The 15,974-nt window shown below is 31.7% G+C and overlaps 1 protein-coding gene across 3 annotated transcripts in view; it reads right to left on the reverse strand.

Annotated features, from left to right (window-relative positions):
• LOC144842045 (serine/threonine-protein kinase 25-like) overlaps positions 1 to 15,974 on the reverse strand; it is a 38,196-nt gene that overhangs the window by 15,739 nt on the left and 6,483 nt on the right. For 2 of the 3 annotated variants that reach the window (XM_078698388.1, XM_078698389.1), the window contains exons 2-5: positions 15,473 to 15,657; positions 5,065 to 5,289; positions 1,340 to 1,505; positions 433 to 590 (exon numbers count right to left, since the gene is read on the reverse strand). In XM_078698388.1, coding sequence (XP_078554514.1) covers positions 433 to 590; positions 1,340 to 1,505; positions 5,065 to 5,289; positions 15,473 to 15,499 — 576 coding nt within the window. In that variant the 5' untranslated portion in view covers positions 15,500 to 15,657. Of the gene's footprint in view, positions 1 to 432; positions 591 to 1,339; positions 1,506 to 5,064; positions 5,290 to 6,784; positions 6,954 to 15,472; positions 15,658 to 15,974 lie in introns of those variants that run through there. The other variant, XM_078698386.1, reaches the window with a different exon arrangement.

Genomic DNA, 15,974 nt, shown 5'->3' on the forward strand with positions numbered 1-15,974 from the left:
AGGACTGATACTAACATTATTTCATTTTAAAACATTAAATAATATGAGTATTTATGTTTTTGTTGTTCATTTAACATCATGTGATAATTTATTTATAGAGGAGAATGCATTACTTTGCAAGAGCAGTCATATTAAATGGGGTCTGACTTACAGACAACTAACAGTTGAAAATCAGATGAATTACTCATTCTCATTCAGAAAACAGAGTGTAACTTCTCTACAACAGACATGTGGCAGCCACAATGCAGTGCCTACAGTGATAAGCACAGCACAAGATGGATGATCCCTTGATCTCTTACAGTGTACCAAGATCTTATTGTGCATAACCTTTACATTCCATCCGAAGGATGAGGCAATGAAATTAAAACATATAAAACATATACAATCGGACTCAAACCCATTATAAACATTTTAAAATCTCTCTTTCCTTACCTTGGAATCATATGCGGATTGTTTAATGACCTCGGGTGCCATCCAGAAAGGTGTTCCTACAAAGGTGTTGCGTTTGTTGAGTGTGTCCGTTAGTTGCCCAGCAACACCAAAATCTGCAAGTTTTACTTCGCCATTTTCTGACATTAATACATTTGCAGCTGAAAAAAAATATTGTCATTTTACTGTTACTATGCATTTTTATAACAATAAACTCTTTGTGATAGCCCTTGTATGCTGATAGTTACTCCATAGAGATATTACAATACCTATGGTTATTCTATATATACTGTATAAAATATTGATGGTACACCAAAAGCCTAAAAGATAGTCTTTACTTATTTGTGATACTGTACCTCATTGTGATGTGTCTAAACATTGTATTTAAATGAAGATTTTTGCTTCTGTTGAGTTGGTTAATCCCATATTGATAATTTAATTATTGGACTTAATATTAATTTGAGCAATTTTCTGCACATGTTTCAAGGTTTAAACAATCAAAAGAGTGATTCTCTTGTTCATTGTGTACATTAATACAAGCTTTAATTTTTATCATTGATTTGTTATATTAAGTCTGGACTAAACTTTATATTTAGTGTGAATCTGCCTTGAGGTACATAGCATGGTAAAATCAATTCACTTATTTAATTACACTTTTAACTGACCACAACACAAGTCCAACAAATGAAAGTGTATACCTCTAAAACATAATTTTAGATTCAGTGCGAATCTGCCTTTAGCTATAGAAGATTTTACAATTAGGACACATTCACTTAAATACCATTTGAACTGACCATTAGAAAGCAAATGAAAAGAATATCTCACTAAACTTAATTTATGGTGTGAATGCGCCTTTAGCGTAGCAATATTTCAGGAAAGACCACTATGCATTACATCTACTTTTCATTACCTTTTATATCTCGATGCAGCTTCCTTTCTGAGTGTAAATAGTCTAAACCTTTTAGGATTTCTCGTAATATGGTTGAGATATAAACTTCATCTAGCGTTCCTGCTTTCATGAGATCCAGAGCTGAACCACCTCCTAAATACTCCATTATAATCCATAATTTTGTTCCCTAAAAAGAAGAAAATGAAATGAGTACAGTCATGTAGAGAAAGCAAACTTTGTGTGGTTTACTACTACAAATATAGATGCAGCATAGCAAAATTATCCTGTGGAATTGAACAGTTTGTTTGTGCTCTTACTACTTATAGTCACAAACAAGTATCTACCCATTGGTCTTGACCATTGAGATAGCTTAATATAAACTACTGTGTTACAAAACTGTAGTGTAGTGTTTACTTCTAAACTAAAACTACAAATTAATAGTAATACTGTGTGCAGCATATAAAGGTTTGTGTAGCATTGTATTGAATTTGTAGTCATGTAATGTGCTATTGTTCGTCATGCATACTGTATGTTCATCAGTATTGCCTGTTGCGCTATTGCTTGAACTCAACAGTACATGCTGTTTAATGCAGGTTCATACTCTGCTCTCATAGAATGAATGAGCACTGCTTTACAGGCTATAAATAAAAACTTATTTGAATATATCGAGCTTGTATGTAAAACTTTGAATTTAATTACGTACATGATTATTTATTACGTTAACATTTTTTAACATGAAATAATATACAATCTATGGCAGTATTAAAAGAAAATGAATAGAGGATGTAGATTAATTACATAGAATATGATGGTACCAGTAACATTCAAAATTCAGCTGGGTTAACTTATACTTATAGGTTAATCTAGCTTTTAACTACATTATAATTATAATTAACTTTTAGTGAACAAAATCGTTAAAGTATGTTTAACCTCTAAGCATTTAAGTTTTCTGAAAACTGTACGACATGTAAGAAAAATTATATAAAAATTAATTTTAATAAAGTAAATTCTAAAACATACGTAAATGACTCATAATAGAAATGAACTGATACACACATGTCGTATCAATAAGAGTTGGGTGGAGTCCTGTCCATTTCCTACAATTTACCAGGAATAAATTTGATAAATCCAACAATCAAACAATAACAGATGTTTGAATAACATAGTGTACTTTACAGTAGGAAGTTACTAAAATCTAGAACTGTACATCATGCTATTGTTCACTGTGTGTGACACTATTTATATTTCTATGTTCTTAAAAAACATATTAAAGTGCCATATTTATTATAAAATACAGTAAATGCCCCGCTTTGAATAAATTCCCCCTCAAATAGCGTCTGTTCCAGAATAAACGGCCATACTGTATATACAGTATTTATTCGTTTCGTTTTATTCATTCAAACGCCCCGCAACTTGCATACTGTACACACATTACTGTAATTACTATTATGGAACATTTTTATTTGATAATAGAATTCTGAAACCCTAAGATCTACAATTTAACTACCATTTTGATACAATTTTTACTGTATTTTATCACATCTTGATATTAAATGTTGTATTGTTCAGATTTAGGGAGCATTTATTTGATCATACAACATCCCTCGAATAATGCTCCTCTAAAAATGTGGGTGTCGCTTCCAAGAAAGATAAAATGGTATATATTCAAGAGGACGGAAGCATTGAGCGTTTTTTGGTAAGAAATGAAATATTTTGTGTTTTTATTTTCTATTCTACATTATCTTCTCTTCAACAATATAAAAACTATTAGTTTATCAGTGAAGTGCAATTGAATATCTACTGTACCAGCATTTACATGAACTGTCTGCAAGCTATCAACAATTTGTTTATTCATTGGTTTAGTTTTTATTACTTTGGTTGGTTTTGTTTATATTATACCAACTTAAAAAATATATACAGAAAATGGATATGTTCTACAGTAGACATGCACAGTATCCTTAAAAACATAGACCAAAGTTCATTGTATAACTATTTAGACCTAAAGTTATATTTCAATGTACTGTACAGTAGCCCAGGTTCAGCAAATTGGCAAACAGGCCAGAATGTGGTAAAAGTAATAAAGAAAATTATTAAGAAAAAAAAAATCCCCAAAATAATAATGTACACTAATATTACTTCAAATAAAATGTTTTTTTGTAAGGGCATCATAACATTTCATAACCCGGACATACAAAAAAAGCATAACAAGGAAATCCCATGTAATGGTGATACTCACCACAGGAATATTGAATAAGCCCAATAGGATGGGAATACTGGGAATTTATAAGGAATGTCAATGCCCTCTGGAAAAGGTTGTCGATCGACATGAAATACAGTAATAGGGTCTATGTAGGCTGGGGGTCACTTTTCCAGAAAAGAGGCAAAAATCGCCACTAGCTTGCCTTGGCTACTTTCTCTGCTGGTCTCTAGTTGAAAAGGGAACATTAGGCAAAGAAAAAAAAAAGAGGGTGGGGAATACAGGCTTGTGAAGAATGAATGGTTCCTTGGCAATTTGGACTGAAAAAATATCACCATTTATGTACAGAGAGCTGTACAATCATTGAACTTTAACAAAATAATAAATAATCATTTGGAATTACACCCCTTAGACCCCTTAAGAACTGTCTAGTTGTCATCCATCTTTCAATTAGTTTTTTGATCAATCGATCAATTTTAAATTGTTTGTTAAACAAACATAATTTACTTCATAATACACTGCCTCAGAGAAATGTATACTAAAATTATTGTAGACAATCTGAGTGAACTGACACAGAATAAATAACACATTCAGTTTTCAGTATCCAATGAGGGAAATGAAATTTAATAGGAATTCAAATGACAGTTTATAGTTGTACCATTTTGATTTTCTGAACCAGAAATCATTCGGTGAGGTGTGTGGCAGACAAAGGTTTCCGATTAAATGGATAAGCAAATTTTAATATTTAAAATTCTTTAAATTTCAATATTATAAAGTATAGAAACTTATCTGTATATAAACTATGTTTTTTTAAAAATTTTTAACAGGAATTCTTGTTTAATTCCATATTTTACATAAAAAGAAGCTACAGTTACTATGGTACTGGATGTACAGCATGAAAAAGGGTATTCCATTATGGTCATATTTCTACAAAATAAGACGCATACTTTGATCACTAGTAGAATAATACAGTTATGGCCTATTTAGAATTTCAACTGAAGACAGGAGAAAAAAAAGATAACTTTGGTGGTTACGCCTTCCTATGCTTAGGGCACATCTTCCTTTTTTTCCCTTTAATTTGTTAGCTGTCTTTCAGTTCATATTATGTCAGCTGTAAGCTATGTTGTGTGTAGGCCCATTTATGTAGGCCTACTGCTGTCAAAGCATTTGGTATGCAATGTTAAAGGTTTGGTATGTAGACTATTAGGCCAGGTTTAACAGCGACCAATAACAGTCGAATATTATTTATGAATTTTAATAAAGGTATGAGCAGATAACTGATGTTGGACACTAGGTGAAAGTTTTTTATGGACTGTGGCCTCATCTTGACATATTCATTCAAACAAAACATTCTACCAGCCGATCTCCAAACCATTTTAAAACCACATTCTACTGCAGCAATATTTGTGGATCATATTTTAATATTAAACATACTCTAACTATTCACAAGTGCCTGCTTAGCATTGCCTACTTAGTAAATAATAACTGTACAATACTCCTCAAGAAAACCAACTATAGTCACTAAACAGTATGCGACTCAAAATCTTACCTTTAAATAAGATCCATGATATTTGGTAACAAATGGTGAGTCACACTGACTGAGGACTGTGATCTCCTGTTGAATGTCTTCTATTTCATCTTCAGCCTCTTCTAGATCGATGATTTTAATAGCGACAACTTCTTTAGTTTTGTTGTCGATTCCTTTGAATACTTCACCAAATGAACCTTTGCCGATCTTCTCAAGTTTTGTGTACAGTTGTTCGGGATCTGCTTTCTGCAATGACAAGTGAATAGAAAAAAATTCAAATTTATTTAATTTTCTCAATTTATGATTAAAAACAAATGTACAGTCAGTATTATTATTATAATGACATGAAAATTACAGTGACCATTTGTAATGGTTAATATTATTTTAGTTGTTAATAAATCATTTGTTGGAAAACGTGGTGGCCTGTAAACAGAGTCAGCATTGGACTTTTCTTGGTCAATTTAGCGACTTGTTTAATTTGACCATAGAAGTCCAGTTTGGTCGAAGCTTGAAAGAAGGAATTATTATTATTTATGAAGAAAGTCTTGTGACAATTTCACAATTAATTAATCAATCATGTGGTAAACTGTAAATTATCAAATCCTTTATATCTTGAAACTAAAACATGGGATAGATACTGAAAGTGTAATAATAGTGTACTGTAGGGCTCCACCCATGCTGTACAGCAACAGATGGCAATCAACAGACATACTGTGACTATGAAAAACCAAGTACTTTCTACTGTACAATGGTTAGAGATAGCAAAGATTTACTATTTTGTACTAATCCATTCATCTTCCCACACACTAATATTTTAAAAAGCAAAGCTCTTAGAAATACATTTTATAACAGGGCTAACAATTTTTTACAGTAACTATACATACAGAGTAGGCCTACAGAACATTATTACAGTATTTTGAATGTGAACATGTTTTTCTAGGTTTGCAAAATTATTTGACTTTATACCTATTTTAACATCTAGACATAAATATAACAATTAACATTTACACTTTATTTAAAATAAACATTGACAAATTTGATCAAATGTCCTACACCACTAATAAAAGATTAATACCTTATAATAATTGATTTTGTACAATATCTGACGGATAATAAACTACAGTAAATCCACTGTGGATACAGCCTGTATGCATCTACATGTTTGAAACCTATCTGGTGCTTCCTTACAGTCAAATTTTAACTCTTGTGGTATCTCTTTTTAGCCTGTTTGTTTCAGATCTTACTTATTTTACTACTGTATGTATTAAAGACATTGTTTTTAAAAAATCATCTTCATGTACAAATACAGTGTACTTTTTGCATTGTCTTATATAGAAACATTGAAACTGTAGCAAGCGGGTACCTGGTCATGTATCTTGCACACTTTACCACTTCTCTGAATGTGTTGTGACCTAGATAGAGAAGCTAAACCTTCTGTATTCAAGGTACTGTACCTATAATTCATATTACATAATGGATTATCATGATATCCATCAACAATCCAAGGGTGCTGAACTGCAGATTTGACCTCGCAACAACTTGACCCTAAAGAGCACATCATTACATGGTTGGTACCTTTTTACACATGCAATAAGGTTGCACTCACAACTGATTTATAAACTGGTTTTATCCATGCCCTTGTGAAGTTCCTTCTTTATTAAACACTTACAATGCATTTATAGGGTTTTAACAACAAAACAAACTTTACATAAAATCTGTCATGAGATGAAAACACACAAACCTTAGTCTGTCTACTATTACTATGTGATTTAGTCCTTCCAAATACCATCTTGAACATGTAAAATAAATTAAGCTACTCCAACACAAGAAAAAAAACAAGGGATTCAATCAGTTCCCAGAGTGTTTCAACTATGCAGCAGCTTCCTAGCAAACTAGTCACCAACTTTGCAGCACTGTACCATAGTATTACATAATCTCATGATGTTTGGGCCTACTGCACAATACCTCAAAACCACCAGCTTCTATTTAAAATATGTTACATAGAATATATCAAATTGCGATATATTGCAGTATCTCATAAATCAAGATTATCATCAGCGCAACAATATGAAAAATATATCTTCAAAATATCTTGATATCAAAATAGAAAGATCCTTCAGTAGAAAACAATATCTTGAAAAATTACATTCAATTATAGTACTGTATACATTTTGTATTAATAGAGAAGCAATCAAGGACGCATTCACACACACACACTTGCCAAGTCTAGTGAAGGCAATTAACTGAGCAGTAGGCCAATGGTGGTCTGATGGCCTGATATTTTTGTATTGGTCGTTACGCTCCACCGAACACTCTACAATGCTGTAACAGGATACAATAGATCATCTTGAGTGATTCATAAATATTAATGACCTGCTTTATAAAAGTGGGTGTGTCTACATTTATAGGTCAATAGGTCAGCATAAATTATTAATCTGGACATTTTGATTATGTAATCACAATTGTGACAAAAACATGACATGCAAAAGTATCTGTACAATTAAGTGGAGACTGTCAAAAGAGCATTAATTAATGAAAAAAAATAAACGCAAATGTTTTCCAGTGAGTACAAAGAATATCTAGAGGAGATAAACATTGAGACACAATATATTTTACAAACAATCAATCAATGGAGGTGTACACGTAGCATTAAAAACATAATTTTTTTGCGTGAATTGTTTTTCCAGCCTTTTCTAGTAATTTTACCAAATTTGAAACCATGTCATACGAGCATGTCAAATGATGAAAAAGTTCAACAATTTGTCTAAATGATGTCTTTTTGGCCAGTTGAATTATAAAAGTCATATTTTCATTTTTTGCATCTTAGTTCATCATATTTAAAAGAGCGCGCATCTATATTCAAATATCTTCAACATGTTAATATATTGTTGCTCAGATAATTCCTTTCCAAAATTGCTATCTTCATGTTTGATTTTGATTACATCATATTAAAAATGGCATACAGTAATCTTTTTTCTGTGAGCAATATTCTAACGTACAGTATGACGTGCACAGGTATTTGCACGGTGGATAACCTAAATTGTCCATAGTGACTAGTTCAAATCTAGTTATATTTAAATCTGTTTGAAAAGTTACTAATTATCCTCCTTCAGTCATGACACGATTTCATTTATAAACTTTACTCAAAATAAAATAAAACCAACTACTAACTACTCTACTACTGGGTTTTATAACCTCTTCAACCATCATAAATCCTATTGATTAAAATTGCTAAGTATTTCGAATAAGATCACATTATCAATGAACCAGGATGCACTGTACAAACTGAACGGTACTCAGAAGTGTAATTGTGGTCATTTTGAAATAAACTTATACATTTCAAAATGTGCCGACAGACACACACTTCCTTTGAGCTTTCACTTAAAAGCAATTGGAACTAATCCTCCTAAAAACAATTTACTAAATCCGAGAAATTAAATCAATTGTTTTCTCCGAAAATATCAAAAGAAAATGTGCATAAATCCTAGCAGCTAACAATGAACTGTACTATTTTTGGTTATCATCATCATGTCGAGCTTGCTCTGGCTTCTATGACTCGGATACGCCACCCTTTCTGGTCTTCCATGGCAGCAGGCAGTTCATCCGGATTGCACTCTGTGTCCTCGCATAGTTGATCTATGTAGGTTTTATGGGGACGTCCAACATTCTGACGACCATGTCTTGGATTCCATAGAAGTGTATGGTTTGGTTATCATTTACTAGGGAAATCACATAATAATATCTGTAGCCAGGTTACTGTAATTTATCAATAAAGCATGGTTCCCACTATAACGTAATGCAGCGACACAAAGTGCTGTATTGCGTAATCACAAGTGAGAACCAACAACGCAACAGTGCTGCAAACATCACTATGGGAAATCAAATCAGTTTGATTTCACGCAATCACGCAAGGCAAAAGAACACTAGAAAACATAGTACAGCCAAGTAAGCTGGATGAACCAGGTCAAAGTCTATGGCAACTAACGTTGACGCGCAACTAAGCAGGTTTGATTTCACGCAGGTGGAAGCAAACACAATTATTGGAAGGGCATTAAAATTTATTCCATTCATTTTGTCTTGGACCTACAATAAATAAGTGCATACAATTGCTTGTTATAATCTATACAATACTGTACTTGGTTGAAACTGTACATGTTACCAAGTTGTATATAGAGGGCAGTAAATTATTTTTTTCTATGAAATGTGTCCTTATAGAGGTACAGTAACTCAATGATTTAAATGTAAAAAGTGCCAATTTAAACAAATGAAGACAAAATCACATAGGTTTATATTTTTCCTTCAATTTCTAAATTGTGTGAGAAATTGATCCCCAACAGGAATGTGATAGCTAATCTACTGTATGATTATAAAAATCTCTGGTGTACATCTTTTTTGGCTGCCCTTTCTTTTTAAAAATATTGATAGAATGCACAAGACTTTGTAGGACAACATTGTGTTATTTTATTCCTGAAACTATTCATTATTTATCTTTAAATTATGATAAATAATTCAAAGCCTACAGTATTACTGTAATTATTGTGATTATAATTTTGTGTTGCTTTATGGAACTCAGAGAACTCTTCTGTTTTTTAATCACACTAAGATTTTAACCTACAGTATCTTTTTATACTTTCTTTCATGCAATCATTGCATTCTACTACGTACTGTGTATAAGTAACCTGGTGACACTATTTCTCACAAAAAGTTCTGACTTCTAATAGGAGATTGTTTTTCATACATACACTGAATGTCAGTTTGTAATAAAGGCCTACTGGTATTGTGTTTTATTAAACTTTAAAACCTAAAATCATAACCAATCAACAAACTGAGATTGTTAGAATTCAAACTGAAAATCATATTAAACTTTATACAAAGTTTCTAGCCACAGAGTGGAACATACTTTACCTGTACAAAACTTTTAGGTGGTTCATGTACCAGTGATTTCTTCCGTTTACTTCCAAAAACGGAGGAAAGAAATCTTGCCGGGCTGCTCATTGTATGTGACGTCATCCACAAAAGACAGTAAAATCCAACAAAGCATTTAAAACTATGTATTATTCCAAGTGTTATCCATTATATAAAATCAAACTCAGCCAATGTTAGATAGAAGTGAGTACAAAATATAATGTTACTCCACCTATTTCCAGGTCATTCCTGGTCCATAGTCCACAATTAACAAGACAAATTATGACGATAGTGATGATAATACAGTTTATTGTTTACTGTTGATATAGTTACATCACTGCATTGAAGAGCTATTTAGGTTGTACTCAGAAATAAGGCCACTGCACTACACTGTTTGTTTTCAGATTTTTTTATGCTCAAATTATATACTGTTAAAACATATTGTTAGCATTTATTGTTTCAACAAAGTACAGTATCATTTTGGAAGGTTATTGTTTTAACTTTCAAAAAAAGTTTCCGTCTGAGATTACACAATTCAGTTTTAGTAAACTACTTACTGTACTAACTGTATGACTATGTGTTACTGTGTCAAGCTAATAAAATATTTTCTTACTGAATAACATTTCATCTTTCTACTCTATAAAACATTCGATTGAAAGATTAATACCAACAGTTCTGTACCAGAGAATAGTGTATTGTTGGCTCTTTTCATCCAGCATCAATTGTACAGTAGAATGGAAGACAACTAAAATACTATTAGTATTCAATCGATGTTTGCAAGGTACTGTATTCCTATAACTTCCAGGAAAAATATATTCTATTATTTACACAGAAAGGTTCCATGATCCAAAAACACGAATACTATCGTATTGTTGTATTCATTTTACTGTTGAAAGGAATTTGTACATCTGATACAATGCTGTACACGTAGTGTACGCCTACCGATGTGTGATACAGTATTCACAATTACAAACCAATTAAAAATAACAAAACACAGATGATACAACCAGCAAGTAAGATACAGTATTCCAGAATCACAATGACATCATTATCAAGAAATTAACTTTACTTATGTCTCCAATCCAATTCTCGAACATAAACGACAATTTTAAATAAATTAAACTTTGCAATATCAAGCTGAACAGAATTCCATATTGAATGTGTAAGACTCAGCTGTCCTGGGTTATACCATACTCAGTGAATAATACCATGTTTATGATACCATACACATAGACAATAACAAAAGGCAGCGAAGCTATGAAAACAAAGGATTTATGAAATCTAGAAACTAACTGTAAATGCATTGATTGTGTGCGATATTCTGCGCATGACTTGCCCATTTCATGAGCCGTTGCCTTTGTACTTTTTAAATAACTTTTGTTTCCTGAAAGTTCTTTCTTTTTTATTGCCAGATGCCCTTCACAATCACACGGGAATTCCATATTCCATTTAATGAAATCTCAATTGTTTTAGAACATTGCTAAACTTTCACTTAACTAATAATACTAATAGCATTAACTGATTTTACCTAAAATTAAACAGATTGAAACATTAAGGACCACTGATTTCAGATAATTTTTTAACAATTAATTATTAATTGATAAAAAAACACAATGCCATTAATGATTAATCATTATGTTGTACAGTGACCCAGATCATACTATATGTATAATTACAGTGTAAGATTTCCTAGTGATTATGAAATGTATTCACTGTAAAATTAATTATTATAGGAAAAGACTTTAACCATGCAGTGTATTTGTAAGAAATATGTCCTACTGTACACAATGTATTATAGGCATAATTTAATATAATAATTCATCTTCTACAGTATTTAAACACTGTAGGAAACATAAAATGTGTAGTTTCCACTCGTGCCATGGTGTTGTGCAATCCTCATGAAACATCTGTATACTACTGTAAATTGTAATTGCGATATCAAAATTGCACTAACTGATCCACAAAACAAAACTAGAAAGCCACTCCGAGAGTGCATACCTTCTCCTACATAAGATTTCTCACTGGAAAAAATACATATTTGTGTGTGTCTTTTTAATGCTGTTGGTGATGTATGCTAATTTCACGACAAGCATGTGAAGCGAGTTTGGTGTAATGGTTATGTAACAAGCCTCTTAATTAACAATAGCTTCAGTTGACTAACAATAGAACAGCAACGCGAAAATCAAACGAGTGAATTTGAAAAGAAATAGGTTTTTTAAATTACTCACATCAAAAAAGGTGCACATTAAATCAAATTATGTTTTAAAATTACAAATCACAAATTATAACTCTTGCCTCTTGTACAAAAATGTTTTTTGGACAAGTAGTTCTTGAGAAAATGCAATTTCAGTTTACTTGTTACATTAAGACTGCTCGCCGGCTTTTGAAAACTTCTGTCCTATCTTTTAACACTAGCAGGTCTGAAAAGTATACTAAAAAGTGGTCCAGAATTAGGACCATGGTCCCAAAATTTAATGGAATGGTCCTTGACCACATATCTATCTGTATATTGATTTTGGTAAAGATCTTGTAGTTACTTTTTGAGTAATCCTGCTAACATTAACAAACAAACAGACAAACACACGCGATCGATTACATATACCTCCTTGGCGGAGGAAAATTATATTAAATCAATAAACATTTTATATTATATTTAATTTAAGGAAATGAATAATGGGTTCATTTTGTTTGACACAAACTACTAGTAGTACTAATAGTACTTGCATTAAAGAAAACCACTCCAGTCCAAAGTTCATCTATGAACTAGTAATAGTATTGGTCATTAAGAGATTTGAAAGTATTTGATAAGCCATTGATTTCCTAATGCCATTGTATCATGTTAAGTGAATGAACTGTTGTTTAGGATTAATTACTAAAAATATTGAAGAAACTGTTTAGGGTATAAAATTAGTGATTTTATGTTCTGAATAACATCAAACACATTGTCCTGTTCACTGCTGCTGCCTTTTGATATAATGGTTAATTAATAAACGGTGGTTATTTTTTTCGCAGCAGAAATAGCACCGAACTAGAGGGTACTCCGAGAGTACAAACCTCCGCCTACTGTAAAATTCCCTAAATATTTTTTTTTTACATTTTTTTTTATTAGTTCTAAGTGTAAATCTGTTAACTGCACACTACAAAGTTGTGGATGACTGTGTGGTGTAATGGTTATGTATCCAGCCTCTCACAGTTGAAATCGCTGGTTCAAGTCCCACTGAGGTTTTTTTTTTTTTTTATTATTTTTTTATTTCTTTTTTTTATAGTTTTTGTGGACCTTGATCTTTGACCCTGACCCTTCAAAATTTAACCATAATTATATGATGTGTCATTGATCATTGTGGCTAAGTTTGGTGAGAATCGGATAAAAACTGTGGTCTCTAGGCAGTAAAATAGTTTTTTGTTAGTTGTGACCTTGACCTATGACCTTTTCCCCTCAAATTCGAACTCGTCCAAGCTTTTGGGGCATAGATCATTGTTGCCAAATTTGGTGAGAATCGGATAAAAACTGTGGCCTCCAGGCTGTTCACAGACACACAAACACACACACACACAAACATACAGGGATGAAAACATAACCTCCTTGGCGGAGGTAAAAATACATGGTGATCCGATTAAATGGCATTCTAATCTATTTCGGGTCACATTTTGCTAAAGTAACATTGTTTCCTAATAGAATGAACAAAAACTTTTGTTCTGAACAATTCCAAGACCATACTCTATTCAATATCTAAAAAGTTATCAAGATAGAATAAGATCAAAGGTCAATTAGAGAATATTTCCAGTCACTATGTTTCAAAAACATTCATTAGGTGAAATATTCTATGGTCAAAGTTTCAAAGTGCAATAAATGTTAATTTCGACTAAATGTTGTGCTTGTGAAGAGATACAAACATTTTTCTGATTGGGCAATACAAAAACAATGTTTTCAATCTTAGGATCAGTAGTCATACAGTAAATGTGATGCAACTTTGACCAATCACATTACATGTTTCTAGTGCAAACTCAGTAAACAGTAATTACCTATAGACACTGATGATAGTGTTGGCCTATTTTTGTACTTTAATGGTATCAAAGGTTAACGATCTACAGTATGTCATCACAGTTAAGTGAAACACATTTGAAATTTATAATTTAATTATTAGTAACAATAAATAATTAAGCATGTTTATTAAAGCAGAGCAAGTAAAAATGATGACGACGAAAATGGCATACAGTATTGTATACTGTATTCAAGTATTTGTCAACATGGGAACTAAATTGAGAACCTCTAGATTAAGCAAGTGTTAACACGAATGATGTTTTACTTTTAGAAGAATACAGTTCATGAATGAAAATGAAAATGTCAAAATTGTATTCTATTCCTTGAGGCGTATACAGTATTCAAACATACTGTACACTTCACCACAATAACATTCGATTTATACATGACCATATTCCTGAGATGAATTATTTCGTCTAAAGATTTTTCTAATTGAAGGTAATAAAAACATCTAAATTTACTGTAGTACTTTACACTTTGTAAACTACTGTTTAAAGATATATTGTCCCCCTAAAAAAATAATACAAACACTTTTTTTTTAGTATGCCATTTTAATGTCACATAATAATTGACCAAAAACTGGATAGAAAAAATTTAAAAATAGCAAAAAATATCTAAATTGTCTGTCAGGCAATGGTTGTTGGTTAAAATTAACCGTTTCTTTTGTCTTTCTATAATAATTGAAATAAATATTATTTTTTTTTTCAGAAGTGAATAACTTTATTAAAACTACAAAATGCAATATTCAAAGTCTGATTTTATTAATCTTTATTTTTCAGGTTTTTGGGGGACAATACATCTTATCATACAGTACATCATAATAAAGTTATTAATGTTAATCAGTAACTGTTTTCTACTGTAAATCAATTAATAACATTCATATTTATTCTCTAATGAAATTAACAAGTGACAGTCAACACACATTCACCACATTTATGAAACGAATAAAGTTGTGAAAACTGAATCAGAGAGGCACAGGATGAACTACAGTATCTCTCTGAACAGGAACTCTCTCTATGGTTCAAATTGACACCACTGTTATAGTTTTCTGAATCAAAAATTATTGTATAATGTATTACAACAAAGGTGGGCATTTTCAATACCGCCTGGTATTTCATGCACCATTGACTTCACAAATGCTTTGATAATAGAAATATCTTGGGTACAATTTATGGTTCACTGGGTAAAAGTAAAAAGTCAGCCATACTTTTACAGGAACAAATCATTTTTATTAACCAAACTAGAAATGACAATTACAGAAACCTAATGATTATTTTTAGTTAATTTTTGTTCATTAAAAATGAAAGCTTAAATTCAGTACTAATTATTAGATTGTCCGATTTTGAGGGGGTTGGGGTTGGTTGGAAATATAATTTAAGTCCAAATGACGGTTTATTCAGGTATCCTAATAAAACTGAATACCATCATGTCGCTCACATTTTTAAGGAATAACACATTGCTGGAAATTTTTAAATGACTTACCTTATCTGAAGCAGATATGCTATTCATGTTGGTAGTTACCAGTGGGCGGTGAAGCCCGTCACCATAACCTCTTCAGCTGGTCTGATGATGTTTACTCCTTGTCAGGCCTAGAGTTTGTATTTAGCTTGACCAGCGGTTATAATCTTGTCAGACTATCCCAAATAAACTGATTGTGAGATTTAAATCTGCAGGAATAACACATGATGTATTTAGTATAATTACTCAACAGGAATTTGTAATATACTGTATTTACATTTAACAACATGTTAAATGTAAATACTGTCATACACATACCTTTGTACTTAATAGCAATTTTGATCTTCCTTTAGCAAATTTGCTGTGGTTAATCAATTAAAGGCTCAATTGAGTACATTACCTCAGTGTTCACTGTCTAGTAAAAACCACTTTGAGCTTGCTAACAGGGTCTTCCTTTGTGTGTGAAAATTAACACCATTTCCACCAGACGATAATTGATAGTTTTTTGTTATGTTTCAGAACAAAA

The sequence above is a fragment of the Antedon bifida genome, chromosome 5, assembly GCF_963402885.1.
Source record: "Antedon bifida chromosome 5, ecAntBifi1.1, whole genome shotgun sequence".
NCBI lineage: Eukaryota > Metazoa > Echinodermata > Crinoidea > Comatulida > Antedonidae > Antedon > Antedon bifida.